Here is a 25,213-nt window from a genome sequence, read left to right as displayed (position 1 = left end):
GATTGGCATTGCAAGAGGCGTAACCGAGCTCCAGGACGGGCGTACCGTAGCCCTTGTCACCAACTTCCGGCAAGAGTCGCAGCACCTTACAAAGGGTACAGCTGTGGGCTACGTCGAGTAAATTCAAGACTCAGCCGCGATCGCCGTGATCTCAGAAGACGCCTCTCTGACGCAGAACAAGACAATCACGTCCTCAGAGCTCGACATCGACCCGTCCCTCCCAGCCCCACAACGACGACAACTTCGTGACCTTCTCGCCGAGTTCAGTGAGTGCTTCTCCGCGTCGTCGAAGGTGCGCCAAACGACGGTTGCGAAACATCGGATAATTACTGATGACGACGCACTCCCTATGCATCGGCCGCCGTACAGGGTCTCCGTGAAAGAAAGGGAAGCCATCCAGCAGCAGGTACAAGAAATGCTCAACGACGACATTGTCCAGCCCTCAAGCAGTCCGTGGGCTTCACCGGTAGTCCTGGTGAAAAAGAAAGACGGAACTCTTCGGTTCTGCGTGGACTATCGCCGACTGAACGCCGTAACAAAAAAGGACGTCTACCCGCTGCCACGGATCGACGACACCCTGGACCGGCTGCGCCACGCCCGATACTTTTCGTCGATGGACTTAAAGAGCGGGTACTGGCAGATTGAGGTCGACGAACGAGATCGTGAGAAGACAGCCTTCGTCACGCCGGATGGACTGTATGAGTTTAAGGTAATGCCGTTCGGGCTGTGCACAGCGCCGGCAACCTTCCAGCGCGTTATGGACACCGTCCTTGCCGGCTTAAAATGGCAAAGCTGTCTCGTCTACCTCGACGATGTTGTGGTGTTCGCAAGCGAATTCGACGAGCACCTGAGACGACTGCGAGCCGTGCTACAGGCCTTCAAGGCTGCTGGGCTGACCCTCAAGCCTTCCAAGTGTCGGTTCGCCTATGGTGAGCTGAAATTCTTGGGCCACGTAGTGAGTGCGCAGGGTGTACGCCCTGATCCCGCAAAGACGTCCGCTGTCGCCGAGTTCCCGAAGCCATCAGACAAGAAGACCGTTCGAAGATTTCTTGGGCTGTGCGCCTATTACAGACGTTTCGTTCGTGACTTTGCACAAATTTCTGCACCGCTGACGCATCTGACGAGAGACGACGTGCAGTTCCAGTGGGGAGAGGAGCAAGAGCAAGCGTTCGGCGAACTCAAGCGAAGGCTCCAGTCGCCCCCTATCCTCGGACATTTTGACCAGTCGGCGGAGACTGAAATCCACACGGACGCCAGCAATACCGGTCTCGGTGCGGTACTCGTTCAGCGACAAGAAGGGGCAGAGAGAGTAATCGCTTACGCAAGCCGGGCGCTGTCTAAGGCAGAACAAAATTATTCAACGACCGACAAAGAATGTCTTGCTGTCGTCTGGGCGATAACCAAGTTCCGCCCGTACTTGTATGGGATCCCGTTTCGCGTGGTCACAGACCACCACGCCCTCTGCTGGCTCGCAAACCTCAAGGATCCGTCCGGACGCCTCGCCCGCTGGAGCCTTCGACTGCAGGAATTCGACGTAACCGTTGTGCATAAGTCCGGCCGGAAGCATAGTGACGCTGACTGTTTGTCTAGGGCTCCAGTCGAACCTCCAATCTCCGGCGCCGACGACGATGACGACTCCCTTTTTCTAGGTGCAGTTAACGCTACCGACATGAGGGCACTGCAACGCGACGACGCAGAACTTTGCTCCGTGATCGACCACCTCGAAGGTCGAGGAAGCTCTGTCCCACGGGTCTTTTCTCGGGACCTACCGAGCTTTGTCCTACGGGGAGGCGTGCTCTTCAGAAAGAATTTCGGAACCAGCGAAACTCCTTGGCTATTGGTTGTCCCCGCCAACCTCCTAGAAGAAATTTTTCAAGCGTGCCACGACGACCCAACGGCCGGACATCTCGGCTACAGCAGGACCCTTGCCCGGATTCGTGACAAGTACTACTGGCCAAAGCTTCCGAAGACCGTCCATCTCTACACACGATCGTGCCATGAGTGCCAGCGACGCAAGAAACCGCCGTCAAAGCCAGCAGGTCTCCTCCAGCCGATTACCCCGCCAACCAAGCCCTTCCAGCAAATTGGAATGGATTTGCTGGGTCTTTTCCCACCGTCAACGATGGGGAACCGCTGGATAATCGTCGTCACCGATTATCTTACTCGTTACGCCGAGACGAAAGCCCTTCCGTCGGGGACTGCGGTCGAAGTCGCCAAGTTCTTCATCGAGTCCATCGTCCTCCGGCATGGCGCCCCCGAAGTACTGATCACAGACCGAGGGTCATCGTTCATGGCACAGTTGACCCAAGAGATCCTTCGTCTAAGCCACACGGAACACCGTCGAACAACGGCATACCATCCGCAGACCAATGGGTTGACGGAGCGGCTCAACAAAACAATCGCCGACATGGTCTCTATGTACGTCGACGTGGAGCACAAGACCTGGGACGAAGTGCTGCCCTACGTCACGGTCGCCTACAACACAGCAGTGCAAGAGACCACAGGAGTGGCACCCTTCCAGCTGGTGTACGGCCGGGCGGTGACGACTATGCTGGACTCTATGTTGCCGCACGAGTCAGTCGACGACGGGAGTGATGACGCCCAGGTGGTTGCTCAACGGGCAGAAGAGGTCCGCCAGCTAGCCAGACTACGAATTCAAGACCAGCAACGTGTCGACGCCGGCCGCTACAATCTTCGCCGGCGTGACGCCCACTTTCAACCCGGAGACCGGGTGTGGGTCTGGACACCAATACGGCGCCGCGGTCTCAGCGAGAAGCTTCTGAAACGCTATTTCGGACCCTACAAGATCATCCGACGGCTCGGCGATCTGAACTACGAAGTCCTTCCCGACGGAACGCGCCCATCTGCAAGACGTCAGCCGCGACCCGAGGTGGTACACGTCGTCCGGCTGAAGCCGTATTACGAACGATAGAACTTTTTACTCTTGTCGACGAGTGAACTGTGAACTGTGAACTGTGGCTCGCGATTCTGCTGTCTTTTTGTTTAAGATTTTTTTTTGTCTTTTTTTTGTTTTGTTTTTTTGTTTTGTGCTGCATCGGGACGATGCGCTTTTAAAGGGGGGGATAATGCCGCGCGCAGGGTCACGGACTTCTAGAACTTTCTTGTTTATTCTTGCTCCGTACATAACTTCTGTCGTTTATCCCTGCTTATGTTGTTCTAGAAAGTGCGTGTTCATTCTCGCCCCGAGCGCGCTACGCTCGAACCTTCTTCGCCGAATCTTCGAGATAGTGACTCACTCTAGATAAGACGCCGCTCGCGACATTGTCGAGTCAGTTTTCGCCTCAGCGTTCGATCGTGCTGCTTCGCCGCCTTCGACGCTCGCGACGCTCTGTTGTTATCTTTCTTTCTGCTTTTACTTCTTGGGCACAAGTTCGCCCGATTAAACGTTCAGTTTACTTCGTTATTCGCCGCCTCATCACTTGTCCTTGGTGACAATATTGCTTCGGCAGGTTTTTCTGTGTAAGATGAAACCGTCGCGTGTTGCCGGAACAAGAACCTGGCGATTCTTCACTGAACTGCTTCTTCCGTAAGCTTCAAAAGGGCTTTTTTTTTCGCTCCGCACACCATTTGTTCTTCTTGCCCGTTAGTTGCAGGATGGTATGGTGCACTAATGTGATGCCTGATGCCGGTTTTTTTCCTTCAAAAACTTTTTTATTTTATTTGAAGCAAGATTTGGCGCGTTATCAGAGAAAGGTATTTTCGGTAGAGCAAAAGTAGGTAAAAGAGACCGTAGAACGTCAATGACGTATTTGGACGTCGTGGCAGGCATCGTGTAAACTTCCAGCCACTTAGAGTACGCATCGCTCATGACTCCGCAGATGTGGATACGTTTCGCCACCCATTGACTGAATAGTGGATCGTTTTAAGTTACTGTTCATGATGGCGTTGGACTCAAGGAAAACTTCGAGTCTTTCCACAAAGTTAGCCCAGGTGCCAGGACTTTTGTCGAAAGCGGTAAGTGTTCGAAACGTCGACAACGTCGGTAGCCACGTGTTGTGCTTGACATTCGCTGAGAAGAAACTTGCTCGTTCGTCTGCCATGAGTCGTCCGATATGAGGACATCACCGCAACACCATCTCCCGACAAAACACGTCTTCATTGTCCGCATGTCCATAGTTAGCAATCACGTCAACTTATAAATTCCCGAACGCTCATAACTTGCCGTCGCTAAACGCCGTTCATTCATAGCGTCTTCATTGCAAATAAACGTCTTCCTGTTTCTTCTGATGGTTTTCATCATAATCCTCCTAAGCTGTTATTACAACATTATGTGTGTCGGTACTTCCGAAAATATTGCAAAGGCGTTTGTTTTCTGGGAACCCTATAATGTAACAACCTTTACAACATCTTCCGGACCCCGTGAAACATAATATTTCGTGACCTTTTTTTAGTCGTCATTAAAACGGTGAGGTAAGTACCGTAAATCGCGAAGCAGTTTACTTGACGTCCGCTTCCACTGGTGTCTTGGAAGATTGAGTCTACTGAGCGTGCATTCCTGCAGAAGAAATCTTCATTGATAGAATATTGACACGTCAATCAACATTTGATTCCTTCTTAGTAAGATTTATTGCGAAAGCCCGTTACAACCGCCGAACCGCATGTCCCTATACCAGAGAACAATTTATACCCAGCCTAACATCCTCGCGTACATCCGTTTGCTGGGCCACGCTACTTGAGCTAGCTGAGCACAGCTGGCAGTGGCGCGAGCAAGGCCACGAGGGGAACGTGATGGTGCTCGAGCCATCCCACTGTGAACCAATGTTTCGGCCACCCCACGGGTGCGTGTCGCCATCTATTGGTTGAACTAACGCCTTGTTCAAGATGGCTGCCGTGGGACCGCAGCCTTAAGAGTAACGGCAGTTGAGGGTGACTTAACGACGGCTAAAGACGCACCGTGTAATAGGGTATCACAACTTTCTGCGGCTATGCTGACAAAGCTATGGGCGCACATGCTCTGGCGTATCTTGCCATATGAGTCCAGAGCCAGCAGAACCTTTTTTAGAAGTTGGCAATATCTCTACGGCCATATTATTATCGGTGTTTCCCGCCTGGGCACTATCTTTACTCTTGGCTACACGTGGCGCGGCACTTGACATCATGAATAAACAGTCGTCAGAGATTGCACAAAAATAAAAGCACGCAACCTTGAGCGTTGTCCTCCGCACTGCAGGGTGATTCATTGCCTATTCAGTTTTCAGTGTGATCAACTTTCTGCGGCTATGCTGTCAAAGCTATGGGCGCACATGCGCTGGCGCACATGTGCTGGCGCAAGTTGAGCGTCCAACGAAGCTCTGCACGCGCTCTTACCTTTTTCTGAAATAGCTATGAAAGAGTATATTGTGGAAACTGGTTAAGAGTAAGGGCAGTTAAAGGTGACTTAACGGCGGTAAAGGGTGCACCATGCAATAAGGTATCACAACTTTCTGCGGCTATGCTGTCAAAGCTACGGGCGCACATGTGCTGGCGCATCTTGAGCGCCCATCAGAGCTGTGCACGCGTACTCTTTACTTCTGAAATAGAGGTGCCCGTGCAGCTAGGGTATTAAGCTGGCAACGAGTATAGAGATGCGTCTGACCATCAACCTTCTTACTCCTAAATCACGCAGGGAATCATACATGCAATCCACGATTGGTGCGAAAAGTATGGCGACGTCTTTGGGTAAGTGTTTACGCTACAGCTGTTACTATAAGGGACACTTTTCGAAAGTCTGTCCTCTGATGGTCGTTGTGGAGTCTCTGCACAATGGCGGACTGAAACCGTACGTCACGGCACACTTTATGGGTTTTGTTGGATTAGAAGGCAAAAACACACTCACAGAACAAAGTGACGAGCACAGTGACGTAGCACTTTTGTCGCTGTTTGATTGACTTGTCGGCTCCTGGCGGGGATCGCGATCCGACGTTCGCTGTCTTATGGAATGACTTGCACGTTCCGCGATGTCAGTGGGTCCGCCATTGTGCAGGGGTCACGACCTTCTAATAATGGCACGTGATTTTCAGAAGGGGTCGATAGAGCAAATGATTAGTCATGCCGGTGTCCACGACACCTTTTCAGCGCTCATTACCCAGGCAAAACAATGCTGAGTTGCTGGGCTCTGGACGCTAGCGCGGCTTCTAACATTCCGCACAGTAGTCACTGAACGTGCTCAAAACGCGTCTAAGAGCCCAATGGACAAAGATGGCGAAGGACAGTAGGCGGTAATTGCAATGGTCTATACAAATCAAATTCAGTTTTGAGTGTGCTCAATTATTTAGTTTAGTTTGCCTGATTGCGAAAAAAAAAGGCGCGATAGAAACAACGAAGGACAGAGACGAGTACACACACGGCAAGGTTACTGTCAAGTGTTTATTTTGGAAGTAGCGCCCATCGGCGTGGCCACACCGAACAGAAATACCCCAGATCACATGACCGTCACATGTTAAAACTACTCACAAACGAAGGCTCGCAGACATAATGAGCGACTGAAGGAGTGCTGATACAGGTCTCTTGAATCTTCGAAATGACAAAGGCCTCAGTTACCTCTCTATACTTCGTTTCAGCTTCGGTCCGAGCGCGGCCGATGTTATGAGCCGAAGGGCCAATCAAACAGCGCAAAAAGCGCAGCGTCATGGTGTGCTCTTTGCGCTTGATAGAACTAACCGGCAGAGGAGCGCGTACAGAGAGGCGGCGAATACCGGCTGGTCCTATCAACTGCAGAGAGCAAGTCATGACCTTGTGCCTCTTTCGCTGTTTGATTGGCCCCGTAGCTCGCAACATCGGCCGCGCTCGGACCGAAGCTGAAACGAAGTATAGTCAACTGGTGACGATGTCGTCCCAGAACTGTGGTTTCACCTAAAACAAAAGTCGAACCGCGTCTACCTCAGTGAAGCGCTGAATTTCCCGACGGTGATGCCTTAATGAAACTCGCATGCTCACTTAATCTACCATTGATAGGGCGTCCAGTCCGACCGATGTACACTTTCTTAAATGACAGAGGGATGCCATAGACCACGCCTCCCGCGCAAGGGACAAATCTATTTCTATGCCTGTGAGGGTAAAAGCGCTAAAAACAACGGACAAGTAAACGAAACGAACAACACAGAGCGCTCTGTGTTGTTCGTTTCTTTTACTTGTCCGTTGTTTTCTTAAAAGGTGCCAAGAAAAAAACTGGAACGCCATGTTGTTGCGCACCTGTTTTTCTCCGATGCGTCACATTATAAATAATAGGCATTACAACGGGTCTCTGCGTAGGTCCCTTACACATAATACCCTCCTAATTTCGCCCATCATTTCATGAGACTCTCAGAAACACCTATAGGGAGACTGTTTGGGTGGCCGTCCTCCAAAAGCCTGTCGGCCTGAGAACAAAAACTCGTCACCATTTGGAGGGACACGATTTGAAAAGAAATTCCCGTAGACAACCAGTTGGGATTCCTTTCTTTATTATAGTGGCTGGAGTGGAACGGAAGTAACACCTTTTTTAGACATAGGAAAGTTGCACCAGCAGACGTGGGACCCAGTGAAAGTTAATTTAACGTCTAAAAGCTGTAAAACCCTTCAGTCTATGTACTATTATCTGTCTTTCGTCATTTTTATCGCTCTTATTTTTCGTAATCACGCTTAACGAACTCAGCCAACTTTCCACTTTGCTACAAATAGTTCGACTGATTGAGATTTGATTATACTGTTGATTGGGAGTGCCAGCTATGTAGCGATCCAGTTACCCAGCTGGCCCGGATGAGCCAGCAAGATAAAATAACCATCCACTTATCTGTCGCCCCCTATCAGGCTCTGTTAAAAATAAACGAAGACAATGCTTTCGCAAGTGCTTCCCCGGAAGTTATCATTCGCGGTCTCTTTATTCTTTATTTTATTATTTTCACTCCCTTTCTCGTTCCCATTAGTCGAAAGAGCCCCCGATTTCAAAATAAATTTCTTTAACATCATTTCAGTTTGGCCTCCGTTATCAAAAAGGGTTTTGTGTTTTCAGGTTTTATATATTGTTTAGTTGTTTTTGGGGGTGTAATATTTTCCGAAGATGCGGCGTCTTTTAGTGCTCATTTCTAGTGTTGGACAAAGAAATGTTTTTCCGACGTCGGCGACGGGACGGGAAAATCCTGAATGGTCGATAGGGTCATGACGTCATAGCAAAGTGACCTCGCGCGCGAATTTCAAACAACCCAAGACGCTCACGTGAATCGTGACGTCACGCGTGGAATGAAAGTGATTAAAACACGACAAGTAATTCGAAATAAAGGTCGCCGTATGCCTCAAATCATTTTACTTTATAACGTATTTGATTTGCCTTCAGGAAGAAAAATTTGTAGAGTTTTAGGCGGGATTCAAATTCACGTAATTTCGGTTGTAAGCCAGACACGCTGCTGGCTGGGCCATGCAAGGGAGGCTTGCACGGCTTATGAGAATGCGATGCGAACGGGGCCCGATAACGTTATCGCGTTCCACTCTTCAAGGGGAAGCTTAAACGTACTTTAAGTTTTTTGTCGGGGTTTTACGTTGAAGAAAAGAGGACGAAATGAATCCCTGGAGAAGGGGAACAAGAGGGACAAAGGACAAACATAAATCTCCAAACACAGCTAGGTGACTGGTGAGCGACCGAAAAAATCCGCCTGGTCCGGGTATCGAACCCGGGACCTCTACATTCCAAGTGGAGCGCTCTACCAACTGAGCTAACCAGGGGTTAGACGTCAGTAGAGCAAACGGGTTTTATCAGCTGCCACCAATCTAACACCAACAAGGGTGAAGCTTGCAAATTCAAGGTTAGAATTATAATGCAATTAAAATGCAAAGGTGCAAGCGAGCTGGACAGGAATGACGAAATGAATCCCTGGAGAAGGGGAACAAGAGGGACAAAGGACAAACATAAATCTCCAAACACAGCTAGGTGACTGGTGAGCGCACAGCTGTAGGATTCTCTAACCTCGAGGGAGCATGCCCATGACCACAATATTCGGGAAGAGTCTCTGTACCGATAAAATAAAAAAAAAAAAAAAAAAACGAGATGGAGAGTGCGCCTCACGCCTGCGTTCTGTGTGAACACGACATAAAACTGCAGACAAACCTTTTTCCCGGAAAGTGTGAGAGTTTTCTCAAACTTTATCGAAGTCGAAAGAACCGAAAAGAAGCCCTCCAATAAGGGCTTCTTTTTCCGTTTTCTTCAATTTCGACAAAACCGGTTCGAAGATTAACCTTCGGTAGAGGTGTGCGACTACCGGTTCAAATATTGAATAGCGCACCGTCGTACCTAGGTTTAACATAGTTAAGAAGACCGGTTGTCACGGCTGTGGCTTCCACTATGAAGCTGACGAATGACGCGGTGTTATTCGATTGGAACCGGTATTCGCGCACCCCTACTTTTCGGTGTTTTTCGGTTTCTACCAGAGAAACATGACACCCTAAAGACCCTGCCATTTTAAGAAACAGAGGTCGCGGCATAAAATGTTTACGTTTTTTGTTTCATGATTCGTTCCTCTGAGTTTCATTCGTGTAATGCCGCAACGTCATTGGCTGACGAGCCGCCATAAGGTGCTCAAGGCTCCGCACGTACTGCGTTCCCCCAGCTGTCGATAAACATAGCAATTAAATACGTTATTGTCCAAGCGTATCGAAACACTTTGAGATTATCAAAGAGTAATAACTCGCACGTACTTTTTGCTGGTAAATGTAACCGACATTCTTTTACATGAATTTTTTTGCAGATTTTATAATGGTGACGTTCCCACTCTCGTTGTGAAGGACTTGGACTTTTTGTCGTACGTCTTCATCAAGAACTTCTCAAACTTCATGAATCGAGGGGTACGTAGAGCGTGATAGATTTCGTTGTTGTTCTCAACATTGTAATAAACATCTTTGCACGTCCAGCATCTTCGTGGTCAGAAATGTATCCACAATGTAGCGTACCTGGAAGATTCTATCGTAACAAGCAACACCCGACGGTAATAAGGGCGTTGGAGAAGCTTCAGACACATTCTTAAAAGGGCCATGAATCGATTTTTTCACTTGCGCTAAATACTTCTCAGAATCTCTCCATGACTTTATTAACCAAAAAAACTTAACCTAGTCTTTTTTTTTTTTTTGTTTCTCTAACCTATGGTAGTTGGTAATCAGATTCGAGAAATATGAGCATCGTTCATCCCCTCCGCTCGGAGCTAGATCAAGCGGCCACGTGACCTGGTGCCTATCCTATGCCGCCAACATTAATCGTAGCCACGCACTGGGGTCACCAAAGTAGAAAACGTGTACTGAGCTCCAGGCATCATTAGAGTTAGGCTATTCTCGTCACTGCACTGGTTCGACACGAGCCACTCCCGAGTGTCCGCCGAGGTATTGATTGTTACGAGCCGAAGTGCAGTGCTCACGCAGTTCTCATGTCCAATTCATTAGCCGCGCTCAACTGTCGTCAGGCGGGATGTTTCCATCCCACAATTACGTCACCAAGCTTTGCAAAGTCAAGACTGAAATAAATAGTCCCCTTTTGTCCTCGCAATTTCACCGCGAGCAAGAAGCTGCTGAATCAGTGACGGTCCGTGCGAGTATACTTTGGCCAGACTAGGGCCAGTACACGTCTGTAAAGTCATGAACATTCCATCCCGATTTTGTATCATGACCCCTTTAACTCGTATTCGACTATATCGCGATATCTCATGGGAATGATATGATAGTATAATTACTATGATACTTTGTCATAGGAATGATATGACAGTATAATTAGTATGATATTCTGTCATAGAAAAGGTGTGTACATCGCCAGTTATAAAATCCCGAGTGATATTTGTGTTGCTTGAATGTTTAAACGACCTTGAAGTTGGTACGCCTCAACGGGTAGTTTGTCTTTCAGCTGTAGATGAGAAGCTTAGCCAGTGCAGTACAACCCCAACCTGGAGTCTTTAATGTGCAGCATGCAGTAGTTATCACACGAACACGTGCCGGTACCTATTTCTTCCAGATGGAAACGGGCAGGTGGTCGGGATCGGACACAGAAGGTTCTGCGCTGCAAGCTTTCAGTCCACGCTCCGAGCTAATACGCGTTAAAGTGATATTTATATTTTTAGATTGTTTTTTGTGTAGAGGTGCATCACTAAGCTTATGCGAAGATGCATTAATACTGAAGTAACTTTTTTTTATTTCTTGATAAATGCACGCACTTGTGAATATTTTTTTTTACATTTTGCACATACACACGTTTGTTTATATTACTTAAGCCTGGCAGATCTTTTACTGTGAACGCACTGATTCTGTCCCCTACTTTTGTTATTTAATAAAGTGCAAAAATAAAACGAATATAATTGAAGGATTTTGAAGATGATCTCTCGTATGTCAGAATGGCAGTCGGTATTTTGTCAAAGAGCTTAAACAGCTGTTTTTAAGCGAAGCGGATGATGCTGCTCTGAAACCTTCAAGGACTTTATTTTTTTTCTTTGTCATTATAGACAGTTTGAACAAATGAGACGAATACACGACTGTTAATAAATTAACGAAGACCTAGTTCGTCATCTTTGTATAATTTGTCCAAATATTTACAAGCTGTTTCCATAAAAAAAGAACAAACCAACTAGATCAACCAAAGCATGTTTAACGGTGCCCTTTCGTTCTTCGTTCTAAAGTTCAAGTTGATATATTTACAGAGCATGTCTCAGGCCGCCTACTCGTTTTATAAACAGTCAGTTATCAAATCTTGCGTTTCTAGCTTCCTCAAGCGTTGTCTGATCCCTTTTGTTTTGCAATGTGAAGGTGACAATGAGGACTGACGAGCAACACGAATTGCTTGGCCGGAGTCTCCTGCATGCGCAAGGGCTCCAGTGGAAGCGGACGAGGAGTTGCGTATCCTACGCGTTCACCGCGAGTAAATTTAAGCAGGTGAGACCAAGCGAGCGGTTAAATATGGGCTATGGACGCTTTGCAGCAGCCGTGCATGGGCGCCGCCATAACCGACCTTCAGTTTTTGTCTATACTTGTTCCGTTTGCTTGAGTTCATCATTACTATGGCAGGCCAGGTATTGCCATCTTAGATTCTTCTGTGTCCTTTTCCCCGGCTTTGGCCCATGTGGAGGCTCGCCAACGCCCGTATCAGTGGCTTGGTATCTCGGTGAGAAAAGAGAAGGTCAGCTGTGGCGGCTGTAATCTGGCGCGTGTGTAAAGCGTCTATGGGTGTCCAAAAATAGCTAATAGTATCAGTAACACGAGCAGTAATAGTAACATTTGTTTCCCTATCTAAAGCCGCGATGCCACAGGAAGGTGGGTAGCCCGTACCAAGATGACCATGAGGTACCGCACTTGAAGATGATGGTGTGATGGGTATAGGGGGGAAGGGGGGGGGGGGGCACAAGTGCATGGACAACGACTCCTAGGGGTCAATTCATTCGAAAGCGTGAGTTTTTGCTTGCCTGCCGGTAGTGAACTGCCCGATTTTTGGGGGAATCGTATGCCTATACAAATAGCGAGCACAATATATGTAAAGTCTTAAGCGATAAACAAATAAAAGTTAAGTACAACCTTTGAGAAGGTCTAGCTGTAGTGCTCAATTGCAAGCAGGGCATCTGGCCGCCGCTATGTCTCTGCTAGTGACTTTTAGGCACATTATCTATGTGCTTGCACGCATGGGGAACCAGCCAAGATGGTCTGCTTGCAACATGCACGTTCTCAAATTTAGTGCCATTTAGTGGCAGTAATATCAGTATAACTTTTGAATTGCTACTGGCTGTAAAATGCAGAGGATAATCGGGCACCGGCACTTCAGACTGTCAGCAGCAGACGGGTATACGTGTTCTTTGCTGTTCAGTTCTCTCTCAATGGACCTTTTCCACATACCGACGGCACCAGGCGGTGGCTGCACGGCCTAAAAATGGAAGAAGTGACCTACCTGCGCTACCAATCGGTAATGGGAGCTACGCTACCAGTTTCTTCGCACTCTGAGCAGCGGCGCCAGCCCAACAGCATCTTGAAAGAGGGGCATCCGTGGCGTCCACCTAAACGTCGTGTTTTCCTTTCCGTCGACGTTCTTTTTTTGTGTAACACAATTATATATATGCTGCAGTTACGTGTTCTACTCGCTGATATACAGCCTCCATCCGAATTTCCTCGATGTTTCGTTTCAACTTCCGCCGCTTGGCATCGGGCGCTCGCGCGTGCGCAGAACGCTTCTCGGAAAAGGTCCATTCTGTGTCGATGATTACAAGAAACTATCTTTGTGTGCGAGGCGCTCGCCCCCATAAAAATCTTGATTAAATTCACCACATCGAGGGTTTTGTGGGCCGAGTGTGCGTAACCTAATTTGTTGGACGCGAGTTCGAAGTGAACGCAGACAAGGCTCTTGCCTCCAATTTGTGCTTCGCATCGATCTAGCCTCTAGAATGTTCAGGCTTTGTATAATTGACTACGCTTCATATCTTAAACATCTCCCTTTATGAGACGCAGTAATGTCGCCATTAGCCTGCAACAAATGCGAGAATGGAGGCCGTACACTGCTATGATCATATAGAACGGCCACAGCGTTTTCTGCGTTGTAAGACGAACCGGAAAACTTAGTGCCTGCAGATCCTGGCACATTCACCGATTGTGCATTTATGTGGCGGAGTTTACTTTGTCATCTTTCACTGTGTAGTTCTATCTTTGTAAAAAAAACTAGACTAACAAGCTTGCCATAATCAGCTGCTAACCTGGTCGGAGACGACCAAGTTGCAAACAATGTAACCTGTGATGCCATCTCCCAATAGGCGCAGCGTGCAGGCGGCTCACTCTGTTATCGTCTTACTGCTCACCCAGCGGAAGATAGCGCCATAATTCGCATTCATTATTAACTCATGCCTGATCCACGGGGTGCGATTTTACTTGCGATTTTGCAGTTGTGACGTCGGTTGCACGGCAAGAGCGAAGTGGACGCTGCAGTGTTCAGTGTCGCACCTGCGAAGTCTCAAGATAAATCGCACCATGTGTATTAGGCTCCAGACGTCTGCCAACACGTCCGTCGTTGACTTTGGCAACTTTGCTGGTGTAATTATTTTCTTTTAAGAGAAGAAACAACACCTTGCATTTCTTCAAAGTAAAATCCACCACCTAAATGTACATACATTCGGTGAGAGGTAGGGCTTTTTATGTCGAAGCCCCCATTTTTCCGTTCGTTTTACAGCACAGGGAGGACTGTGGTCATCCTATTGTTGTAGAATTGGACAGTCTAAATTTTGAAAGGGTTCGTTGGAGTATGGCTCCTCAGTCATTCACTGGCTCTAATGCATATATCTTAAGCTATCCGTCAGTTTCGTAAGTAGGGTCCTAACCCCAAAGCTTCACTCTCACTCTGCTTCTGCTCTGCCAGGTCTTTCCTCACATGGACAGGTCATGCGATCGCCTTCTCGAGGCGGTGAGGGAGAGGGCAAACAGCGGCAAGGAAGAAAGCGTGGGCGATCTCTTCAAACCTCTGACCATGGACTACATCAGCGGGGCGAGCTTCGGCATTCAGACCTCTTTCCAGGAAGAGAAGAACCACCCGCTTTTCTTGATGGCCAAGAAGGTTCTTCCGGGCACCATGACCGGCCCGTTCCACATGATCGCACGTAAGGGCCGTCTTCTCTTGAGAAGCGGGTGTCGTTCATCGGCCGGGCTTGAACGTAGGATAACGGGCTAAGCGTTGCTGCCATCGGGAGTCTATGACTATCCACATAGTCATGTCTGTAACTATATGAATGTTTTAAACATAAGTCATTTCAAGAAACCGAGAACGTGAGAGATTATGTTAACTCCTTTTGCTTCGTGATTCTTTCTTTGCGTTCTTATTGACTGAGACCGCAATCTTCATGGCTGCAGAGTGTTAATGAAATACTCTGACGACGCCACCACAAGCGTTTCTGAACTATCGGTGACTCTAAGAACTTTACGCATACCAGCAGGGCTGCACCTCATAAGACCATCTCTCATTCTCTGTTCGCATTTACTCACGACCGAAAACAGCCAATATGTGAGCCAATAGAGTCAATGAACTGCACCGAAGCATAATGCCGTGACATTGGTCGTGTTTCTGCGGTCTTTAATTGCCCTCTAATCTTTTTTTTAAGGCAAAAGCCTTACTTGTCCCATTACGCGAAAAGGCGGTGGCGTTGTGCCCGAAAGATGGTCACACCAATACGTCATCAAGCACCAGACGCTCAAGGTCAAAGCGAACGCGCCTCAGAAGTAAAACACAAAGAAAAGCACAGCAACGCAGATGCTCAAGGTCAAAGCGAACGCGCCTCAGAAGTAAAACACAAAGAAAAGCACAGCAACGCAGATGCTCAAGGTCAAAGCGAACGGGCCTCAGAAGTAAAACACAAAGAAAAGCACAGCAACGCAGATGCTTCGTCATGGAAGCCGTGGAGCCGGCGGGGGCGCCGCGCGTGCGCAGTGGAGAAGCGTGACGTCACCACTGGAGAGCCCTGTGAAAAAGGAAGACGAGGAGCGCTGCTTGTAGGGATACGCTGCGTGTATGAATTCTTTCGGATTCTTACACGTAAGCAGTCTTAAGTGTCTAAGGTAAACAGGTTATTGGATTCTCCTGGTACTGACAATCCGACAGTTCCTAAAACAGAGTACAAATAATTTATTAACGCAATTTGTGTAATTTATATCATCGATACTTAAATTAAGGGATCTCTGGAGTTGAGCACCCTTGACGGGGGTTTGATAATCGATTTGTTTTCTTGCATTATGACGTACCATATTTAAAAATTTTTATATAGTTTGGTATATCGTTTCCTGCACCAAAAATCTTACTCTACTGCTTTTTTTTTTTTCACAGAAGCAACAACAACGCTAAAGGATCTGGTTGCACCACTGCTGTGGCTTAATTCCAAACTGGGCTCCTTTACTTACGATAAGTTCTCCAAACTCGCCTACAAAGCGGTGGAAGCGAGAAGAAAAAATCCGTCGGTGAGTTTCCTTTGGGTTCGTGGGGTGAGAGACCTTCTGCTTGTCTCGCAGTCACTGATTGAACCTGGAATTAAAAATGAACAAGCTTTGTTTCTGAACCGCGTCACAGCGCTGCTGTCGATGTCATCAACATGGCAGCCCTTCCTCGAGGTGGGCGAAACTACAAAGGCTTTGATCGCCAGCGGTAAATCAAACCGGCATTCTGTTTGCACGAACCACCCCAGCTAATCCAGCGCTGAGATGGTGCCACGTTCCTACACACCCCGTTCCTCCGAACGGTCACGTAACATTCACGCGGCATTTGATTAGGTCCGATGGCTCGTAGCATTTGCCGCGCTTTATCGTATGCTGCGAAACGGAGTGCTGATTCCGCTACTTGATGTCAACAAGCCTAGCTGTCACATCCCGGCACACAGTAAATCTCCTGCTCTACACAGTTCCAGCAAAACGTTTTTTCTTTTCACTTTTTTTTTGCATGGTTCAATTTAATTGAAACCCGGCAATGAGAAGGTGCAATTCGTTTGATTGTCCAGTTCAAGCTAATTCTCTACGAAATGCGGTACTCTGGGTGGGCCTAGTGGCTCTAGGGGTGCTTAGGCTAGGTTAGTGTACAAAATTCAATATGAAATACGCCTCGGTGCCTTTACGCGATGCAAAGCGCCGGCCTACGTATCCTAAGGTAGCGTGTTTGAACCCAGGCCAAGGTGTCCGCAATCTCACGGAGAAGACACCTTGTAACCGAGATTTCCGTTGCACTTCAAAAGATTTTCAGATAGTCGACATCAGTCATCAGTTGTATGTTGGTGTGTCAGATGCCCTTCGTTGGTTTGGCAGGTAAAACTCCCAAATCAGCAATTTGCAATATAAGATATCATTGTTATTGGGTATTGCGGTACGTTAGGGTTGTCGTGGAAAAGAATGATAAAATTAACACTTAGAGGAATAATGAGATATATATATCAAGAATACAGAACTTATTTTGCCTTGCTGTTCTATCCATAAAGTGGTCACTCGGGAAAGTGATAAGAAACCATCTGCATAAGAAACACAGATTTAGAGTATATGCATATGGTATAAAAACAAGGGGACATTTCTTCGAAGCTTGGAAGACGTTGACTTGTCTGTACAGTGTATGTTGATCCAGAATGCTACCAAATTATTCAAAGAGTTTTGCATGTGGACAGTGTTCAACTCAATGTTGTGCGGCCCTTGAAGAAGATATTCATATAAAGCCTTGATAGCGTCCGTGTTGACTGAAAAACAAAACTTGACTCCTCCATATCCGTGAGAATCGTATATAGTTTGCATCTAAGTGGACGTAAGGCAGTTTGTCTTCTCATTGTAGTGTAATAATTGTAGACTATTTTGTAGTATACTCTGATATATATTGGCTGCACTGAGGAGAGTAAGATTAGAAACGTTTCTCGTCTTCACAGCCACGGAGCATGGATATTCTGCAAATCATGTTGGAGGCTGAGACCGACGAGAACTTCGAAGGAACCGAAGTAAAGAATGGTACGTTGCTTATATAACTTACAATTTTCAAGTTAAGTATAAACAAAATGATGTAGCGAAACTTCGTCGAATTGTACAATAAATAATGCTCCAGAGAGCAGGCCATTAAGTACAATTAGGAGCTTGTTAACAACTAAGTAATATATTCCCTGTGCGCGCATTTAGTGCTCTGACACCCTTGAATGATCAACAAACCACGTGCCTTTTTACTGGCTCTTGATTGAACACGGCATCCCCTAGGTGTTGCTATAGTTCATTATAGGGTAAAACGAAGCTAATAATTTGGTAATTTTTACCTCTGGCGATTTAACGCCAATACAAATCATTATACATCAACTAAAATTGAGAAACCTAGTTAAAATAAGATAATATTGTATAAACTGCTATGTGTAAACTTACTAAAACAAAATAAATATAGGAAAACAGATTATTACAAATCTGATAAAGTTGCCCAGAAACATTCACGTCGTTATTTCATGATTAAACGTTTTTATAAGTTTTCTGAGAATTCTGAGACATCGGAGCACATTAAATGCATTTTGTGGGTGATACGTCAATGAAATAGGATTTCATCTTTTCGCGTATTAACCGAATATAAAATTAGGCTGCATTTGTTTTAACACAAATTTGGTCTTTCGCATCATTTTTTTCCTGCCTTGGAAAGTGTGAAACATAAACAATGCGCGAAAAGGTATTAAAATCACATAAAAACACGACAGTACACAAAACTTAATAAACAGGTCATTTTTCACACCAAGTACACCCTTCATGAAGAAGACGTTATTTACTTAGACTGAACATTCTGCTTACCCGCAACATAAAACTTCGAGCATTATTATATTTTGATGTAGTGTAAAAAGTTTGACAGATAATTAAAAACAAACAGTACTGTGTACTCTACAGACAGACAAGCCTTTGTCATCACAATCGATGTTAACTGTTTTTTCGACAGGACAAATCAAGGTCCAGAAAAAGCTAACCCGAACGGAAGTGTCCGTTAACACTGGGGTGCTTCTCATCGCAGGGTAAGCGCTGTCATCAGCTAGTCGATCAGAGTCAAGTTTATTTATTCATTTACTCCAGGTTACCTCGCAGCACTAGAAGCATCATCGCAAGAAAGGGGGAGGGGGCAGGTATATTTTCCCAAAAGCAAAAAAATGCAGTACACATTTTAAAAAAAAAATGCAAGCATGCAGTTAAATTACACACTAAAGAAACTTTAGCCCGAAAGAGAACAATATTCATCTTGGAAGGTCCCTTTTCAATTATCTACTGCTATTTACAGCATGAATAGAAAAAAAAATATACTGACAACAATAACGGTAACATCGCGAAAACCGCAACACGCAATATATACATAGTGAAGAAAGCGTGGCTTGTTAGTGAGCCCCCGACCGACCCGCCCCAAGCGGCAAACACACCGAAGCTCGTCGAGCGTCGCCGCAAAGTGGCAGACGAATCCGTCTTGGCGTCGTCGCATGCTAGCGGGGCGACCGTTGTCGGACGCCGCAAGCCGCGCTGGCGGCGACGCTGACGCCAGCTAGGCGGAGAGAATCCGTCTGCTTCTGATTGGCTTTGATTGAAAGGATAGTGGGTAGACCTCAATGCGAGACGCCTTGAGGTGTACCCCCTATTTCTTTCAATCAGCCAATAAGAGCTCGGCGTTCTGACATCGTCGCAACCCTTGGGCAAGAAGAAGACAAAGTTGCGCTCCGTATAGGCAGCGCTCTGTCGACCCACTAGTGAGGAGGTTTGTAGTTTTAAAAAGGGGAGGGGGCGGAAACACAGGATTGTTTTCTAAGGGGTATTGGTTCAATATTCACCCTTGCCCGTTTCGATATGTATGTGCATCGTATACCCGAGTATGGTGATGTGTCACTACTGCGTGGTGCACTTTAAAGACCCTAGACATTGGCTATGTTTCTCAACCACGGCGGCGACATCAGACGTTCGTTGGGGCTGACTAACTTCTCGCTATCTAAACAATAAATGCAAGAATATTTCCATAGAGAAACTGGTGGCGTTGAACCTACCCAGACAGTTAAAAGGCTTTTTTTTTTCTTTTTCTTTTTAGAGCGAACTGCCGTCTTTAAGAGTATTTGATGGTCAACATTCAGTAAGCTTTCTGGCTGCAGTGACTGACAGCGTTAAATTGTTACCTTCATCTTGACCAGGTTTGGAACCACTTCTGCGGCACTGAGCAATCTGAGCTTCGTCCTTGCCAAATACCCCGAAGTGCAAGACAAGGTCAGAGAGGAGGTCAATGCTGCCATGAGGAAACACGTGAGATTTTGCTTCTCAATCATGTTGTTTGATAATGGACAGTTTTGGTAAACGGAACGAATTTGATGGTTATGTCGCACTTGGTTAGTACAAGTAAAACACGACCCGTGAAAATAAATACAGGACGCGTAACTTATAAATTAGCGCCTAGTGAAATAGAAATAGGCGACTAATAGTAAAATAAAGTATTAGTACGCGAGGAAAAGAACATTTAGTGTCGTGTGATTGTGCCCTAAAAATACAAATGAATGTGGAGAATGGTAAATTTTATATTAGTTTGACAAACAGTGAACGTCAACCAGCGTAATGAAGTACACAAATAAAACCATCAAATATAGTAAAAAAAAAAAGGGAAAACGCTCTATGTCGTTTACATTAGCAAGATCACTTTGTTTCTCCTCAACATGAACTAAGCTCTGCTAAAGGCCACGAGCACCAGCTTTTGTGGATCGTGCTCCCGCTGCACGATTGTTCGTTTAAACATAGGGACGATCTGACATGCAAGACGAGTAGTTGACGACAGTCGCGTCTGCATGTTTTAATTTATATTCAACATGACTGTAGTTGAGCTGCAAGACGAATGGTTAATTTGACAGGATGTGTATTAGTATGACATTAATGCTGAACTTGACTCGTCAAATTAAATTTCACTGGTCAATAATTGCTACCGCTCCGGATCGATGTTGGAACGTAAAGCAGAATTTATAAGCGCCCAGTTAAGATTAAGAAAATGCTCTAAATGTTAAAGGGGCACTGACACCCCAAAGCTCGTATTTATTTTTATTGTCTAAAACGATGCAAGTTGCAGCCATAGACACGCAAAAAAAAACGCATCGCGAAAAAAAATTTTCCCGCGCGCACGCGCGCCTTTTTATTTTTGGCGTTTGATTTTCCCGCCTCTCGCCTCCTCGCTTCTTTTGATCGGTGACGTCAAAAATCAGGAAATTTAGAAGCTTTGTAGGCGGCATCTTTATAACATTTAATGACGGCAATCCCAAAACATGTTTTTTAACGCAATTGCGAACGCACTACGGCCCTTCTTTTTGAAATACCAAAAATCGGGAGTTCGTTGTGGTGCCGTCTCCTGGATTTGTATCCTCCAACGGAAGACAGGCGACACCGCTCAAAACCGGTCCGCCGCAACGCCGGCGCTAGCCGGCGCTCGCTCCTTTCCTCCTCGCTTTGGGTCGCCATGGCAACAGCAGGGAGTGGTGACAGGAAAGGGGACTCTCAGGTCTCCGCAATTTTTGACGTCAAGGCACCGGCGCCGATCGCGCGGGAACTTCGAATTCGGCATTTGGAAATTGTTTTTTTACTTCACGAATACTGAATTCCCAAATTTCAAATTTTGAGGGTAATGTCCCGGCATCGTTTTCGACCGTTTCGGATAATAAAAAAAAATATGATTTTGATGTGTCAGTGCCCCTTTAAGGTTCGTACTGCAGCGGGGAGCAATTATTGATGTGGTCCTCTATTTTTGTCAACATTTGCCGTCGTTGCAGGGCCGCATTAACTACGCCGCTGTCACCGAAGACCTCAAGTACCTCTCTAACGTCGTGGACGAGACTCTGCGTATCTACCCCGTAGTCGTAGCGTACGTACAAACTGCAAAACAATTTTTTTTATTTTATTTTCTATCTTTACCGCTCTTGATTATGCTATTCGCTAGCTGCAAACACGTGCAACTAATCCTCGTTCCTTAGCTTCAGATTTCGGCAGCTAGGCTACACTAGTCTTTGATGCGCAATTAGGTGCGCATCAATGTGCTTTTGTCACGATTAGAACACGAGGACTTAATGCAGCGAGCTGATTTTCCAGAGCGGTGCTTGGTTTGAGGGTCTTTTTATTTCGCAGAGGTGTTACGTATCTCACAACGTGGTGCAGGTTAAAGATCCCTTGAGAGGGGTTGTACTGCTCTGGGTAAATTTCTCATCTACAGCTGAGACACCAGGCGCACAATAGGGCTGACGAACTTCCGGCTGAATAAACATACACGTAACACAATGTTCACCAAGTTTTGAAATCTGTATTCTACAGTTCTGAGTATCTGCGAAAAGTGCGTTACTAAATTCTCTCCAGGTTTTTAATTTTTTTTTTATTTAGTGCGGTAACATTAATCGGCGTAGTCCGCAAAAGTCTGACTGTTTTGCGTGAGGTGATTGCTGATTTCCAGAACAGTGTCTTTTATTGAGGATGTGTATAACAGAAATATATAAGTACCTCTTTCTGAATCAAATTTCTGTAATTCCGAATCTTAAATAAATGTATCTGCATGTACTTTTCGGAGACTAAATTTATGCCATGTTAAATTAACCTGAGTCTGGTGTAGAAAAGAAACATTGAAACGTAGAAGGGACAAAATATAGACACCAGTCTATCTTTCTACACCAGTCTCGGGATAGTTCAACAAGGTTAATATTCACCAGCTCGCCTGCACCCTTACTAAATTTGCTCGGACGTTTTATGGTTTGTCAGGAAACACAATATCGCATGTATAACTATGCAATAAATTGAACAGGAACATTATCGTCAAAAAATAAGCATTTCTATAGCTTAACTTCCAACACCGTAAGAAGCCCGCCAAACTTAGCGGTCTCTGTTCCGCAATTTTCGGCGCCACGGCAGTGTGTTACAAAAATGCTAAGTATGGCGGTTGAGGTAAACGTCCGACGCACTTAAAGAGCATTAGTTACGTGTCGTCGTCAGCGTGACGGTAGTCATGGGTCATCGGAGAGGCGGTAGTCAAATGCCCCAGTCGCGTCACGTGACGCCATCAAGTGATGTGACGTCATGGTGGCACGTGGCAACGTGTACATTGCGCGCTAATCCAGAGCGGCTCAAAAGATGCCGCAAGTTACGCCTGTCCCGTATTTATATATTTGATTAAGATAACCTGACTTGCTTTCTAGAATATTTTAGGCCCGCGTGGCTTTGACGACGCCATACATAAATTGCGGTCTTGTAGACGCAGTTTTTCTTCTACCATATTTTTGTGGTGTACACACGAACAAAAAACAAACAACTAGCACTGTTTTTTTTTCCTTTTTTTTTTGCATTTAGGTTCAACACACGATCGGCCTTAAACGACTTCGAGTATGAAGGCGTCAAGTACAAGGCGGGACTGAGCATCATGTCCCCTACCATCGAGATACAAAAAGATCCGAGATTCTGGACGGAACCTGAAAAGTTTGATCCGGACAGGTGAGAACTGCTCGTTTCGATATTTAATTTTATTCGTAATGCACCGCGGAAAAAAAAAAGCGTTTAAAATAGGCTATCGAATTTGTTTAACATTGCTCTTTTTTTTTTTTCGCTACCGAGATTCGGTGTGGGATAAAGAGGTAAAGCTAGAACCGATCTCGCAAATGCTGAAGAACAAGCGCATTTAGTCTAATGATACACAGTTCTATTTCTACCTGGTAGATGGCGCTACCTACCAGTGTGTTCCCTTGTCATAAGCGAACGCAAGGACACGCTCTGTCGGAGTCCAACTCGAGTGTGTGGACCAGTATTTATTGCCGCGGCAAGGCTCCCAATACATCGTACAAAGGACCGTCTGCAGGCATTGCGTCTGTGGCGGGTACCTTTCTTGCATGACTGTCCCGTCATTTTGTTCATAGAAAAAAAAAAAGACTTTCAGCCTTTGCATTTAGGCGGAGAACGACCAGAGAAGGTTTGTAGTATGGTGGGAATGAAGTAACGGCCTTCCGCAAGTCGGCAAGCCAGAGTGGAAAAGCTGGAAAGGTTTCCGCCATTTATGAGCGACGGCCAGCAAACAGACAACCGGAAAACACAACACTATGGACAGCTACCGCCATCTATGAGCGACGGCGGAAACCAGAGTGTTGTGTCGACCACAGGAGTCGACAATTGTTCGGTACCGGACACGATCCTGGGGAACCTAGCACTACACAACTCCGCTGTAAAAAAAAAAAAAAGAAAAAAAATACTATTTACATGTTTAGGGCATCGATATGTCAGAAGCAAACCAGCATCGAGCATGATGTAGGCTTTTCCACGGATAATAATACTGTCATCATGTATGAAGCGAACACAGCGTATTTTGTACTATCAATGAGCAATGTGACTGTGGCTTTAGTGTGCAAAGCCCTCTACCCTAAACACAATTTGCCACCAAAGTTCGTTTTTTACTCACTACTTTGAAATTGAGCGAGCAAATCTGCAACGTGTATCATAAAGCGTTCCGTCATTGCGATTTTGTTTTCTTTGTTGTTCTTTCAGGTTCCTTCCGGAGAACGTGGCCTTGCAGCACACCATGGCCTACCAGCCCTTCGGCCAGGGACCCCGCAATTGCATCGGCAAGAGGCTGGCGCTCCTTGAGACCATCTACACGGCGGCACGGATGGTGCACGAGTTCCGCTTCGAGCTTGGAGAGTCTCAGAAGGTATGCGGAAGCAAGGAGCTGATATTTAGTCCGTAGTTTTTTCGGTATATGTTAAGTATAAGAGAAATTCGGCGGATGATTTTCTATTTTTATGTATCGTTCGAATATCGGTGGCTTTCGGTAATCAGTCTGGGACGGTCGCTAAAAATGGTTATTTCCTGGTAAAAAACAAAAATCTCTTAAAAACACTTACAGTCTGAAATGGGAAGGCTTCGACGAAATTAGTCCTGAACAAAAGTTTCCAGGAATCAGTTTTCGGCTTTAACGAATTTTGAGTTTTTTAAACGAACGGATGCTTAGATTTTGTTTGTTGTATGTGATTTGGTATTTTTTACACCGATGAATGTTTATTTGTGTTTTTCGGTGGAAAGCGGAAATTCTACGGTTTAGTTATGCTAGGCATGGGAGGTGTCGTTCGTATACTTTTATATAGGGCGGTTTCACGTGACGTTCTTTCAAACCGAAACTCGCCGGATGCCATGCTAATGAATTTTCGCGGTATGTCTTTGACTGCTGAGCGCGCATCATTGTGCTGCGTTAAGACCTGTTCATCCATACAGCGGAGCGCTAAGTCAGTGCCACGTGGGCGCTCGAAAGAGCGCTCATGTAGGGCTTCCCAATGCGTGACTCAGTTCTAATATAGCGCGCGATTAGCACTTTTGGGGTTTTTTGTGTATGTTTAAACAGCCGAGAACTTAGTGTGCTTCAACGGGCGACTTGTCTCCTAGCTGTAGATGAGCAATTTAGCTAGCGCAGTACATCCGCCAGTCTGGGGTCTTTAACGTGCACCACGCAGTAGTGATACACGACCGCACGAGGGTACGATGCTCATCCACTACAAAACGGGCAGGGGTGGGGATTGAACCCAGGATTTATGGGTTCTGCAGCGCGAGCTTTCGCTCCATGTGCTCCGAGCTGCATGATGCGCGCTAGCCGACTGGGCCACCGAGCCCTCCGATTAGAATTTTAGTAGCGCCTTGTTAGCGCTTCTGTAGCGCCTTGTTAGCCCTTGTTGTACCGCGGTTACTGCTGCGGATTAGAGCGTGCACTGCGGTTCCGGTTCCTGTCGTTAGGTGTGCATCAGAAGCACCATGA

The 25,213-nt window shown here is 46.3% G+C and overlaps 1 protein-coding gene and 1 non-coding gene across 2 annotated transcripts in view; one reads left to right on the top strand and one right to left on the bottom strand.

Moving 5' to 3' along the window:
- Window positions 1-25,213, top strand: part of LOC8036003 (cytochrome P450 3A9) — a 58,811-nt gene that overhangs the window by 29,779 nt on the left and 3,819 nt on the right. Inside the window, exons 3-13 of the mRNA XM_040216865.3 lie at window positions 5,627-5,679; window positions 9,717-9,813; window positions 11,749-11,874; window positions 14,330-14,567; window positions 15,785-15,915; window positions 17,352-17,430; window positions 18,383-18,455; window positions 19,605-19,713; window positions 21,216-21,307; window positions 22,774-22,914; window positions 23,956-24,118. Coding sequence (XP_040072799.1) covers window positions 5,627-5,679; window positions 9,717-9,813; window positions 11,749-11,874; window positions 14,330-14,567; window positions 15,785-15,915; window positions 17,352-17,430; window positions 18,383-18,455; window positions 19,605-19,713; window positions 21,216-21,307; window positions 22,774-22,914; window positions 23,956-24,118 — 1,302 coding nt within the window. The remainder of the gene's footprint in view (window positions 1-5,626; window positions 5,680-9,716; window positions 9,814-11,748; window positions 11,875-14,329; window positions 14,568-15,784; window positions 15,916-17,351; window positions 17,431-18,382; window positions 18,456-19,604; window positions 19,714-21,215; window positions 21,308-22,773; window positions 22,915-23,955; window positions 24,119-25,213) is intronic.
- On the bottom strand, window positions 8,625-8,697 carry Trnap-ugg. The gene has a single exon. It is a non-coding gene; the product is annotated as a tRNA-Pro (tRNA).

Source organism: Ixodes scapularis, unplaced genomic scaffold, assembly GCF_016920785.2.
Source record: "Ixodes scapularis isolate PalLabHiFi unplaced genomic scaffold, ASM1692078v2 PGA_scaffold6__148_contigs__length_123643588, whole genome shotgun sequence".
NCBI lineage: Eukaryota > Metazoa > Arthropoda > Arachnida > Ixodida > Ixodidae > Ixodes > Ixodes scapularis.
The sequence above is the reverse complement of the archived record's forward strand: the minus strand, read 5'-3'. Positions and strand labels throughout refer to the sequence as shown.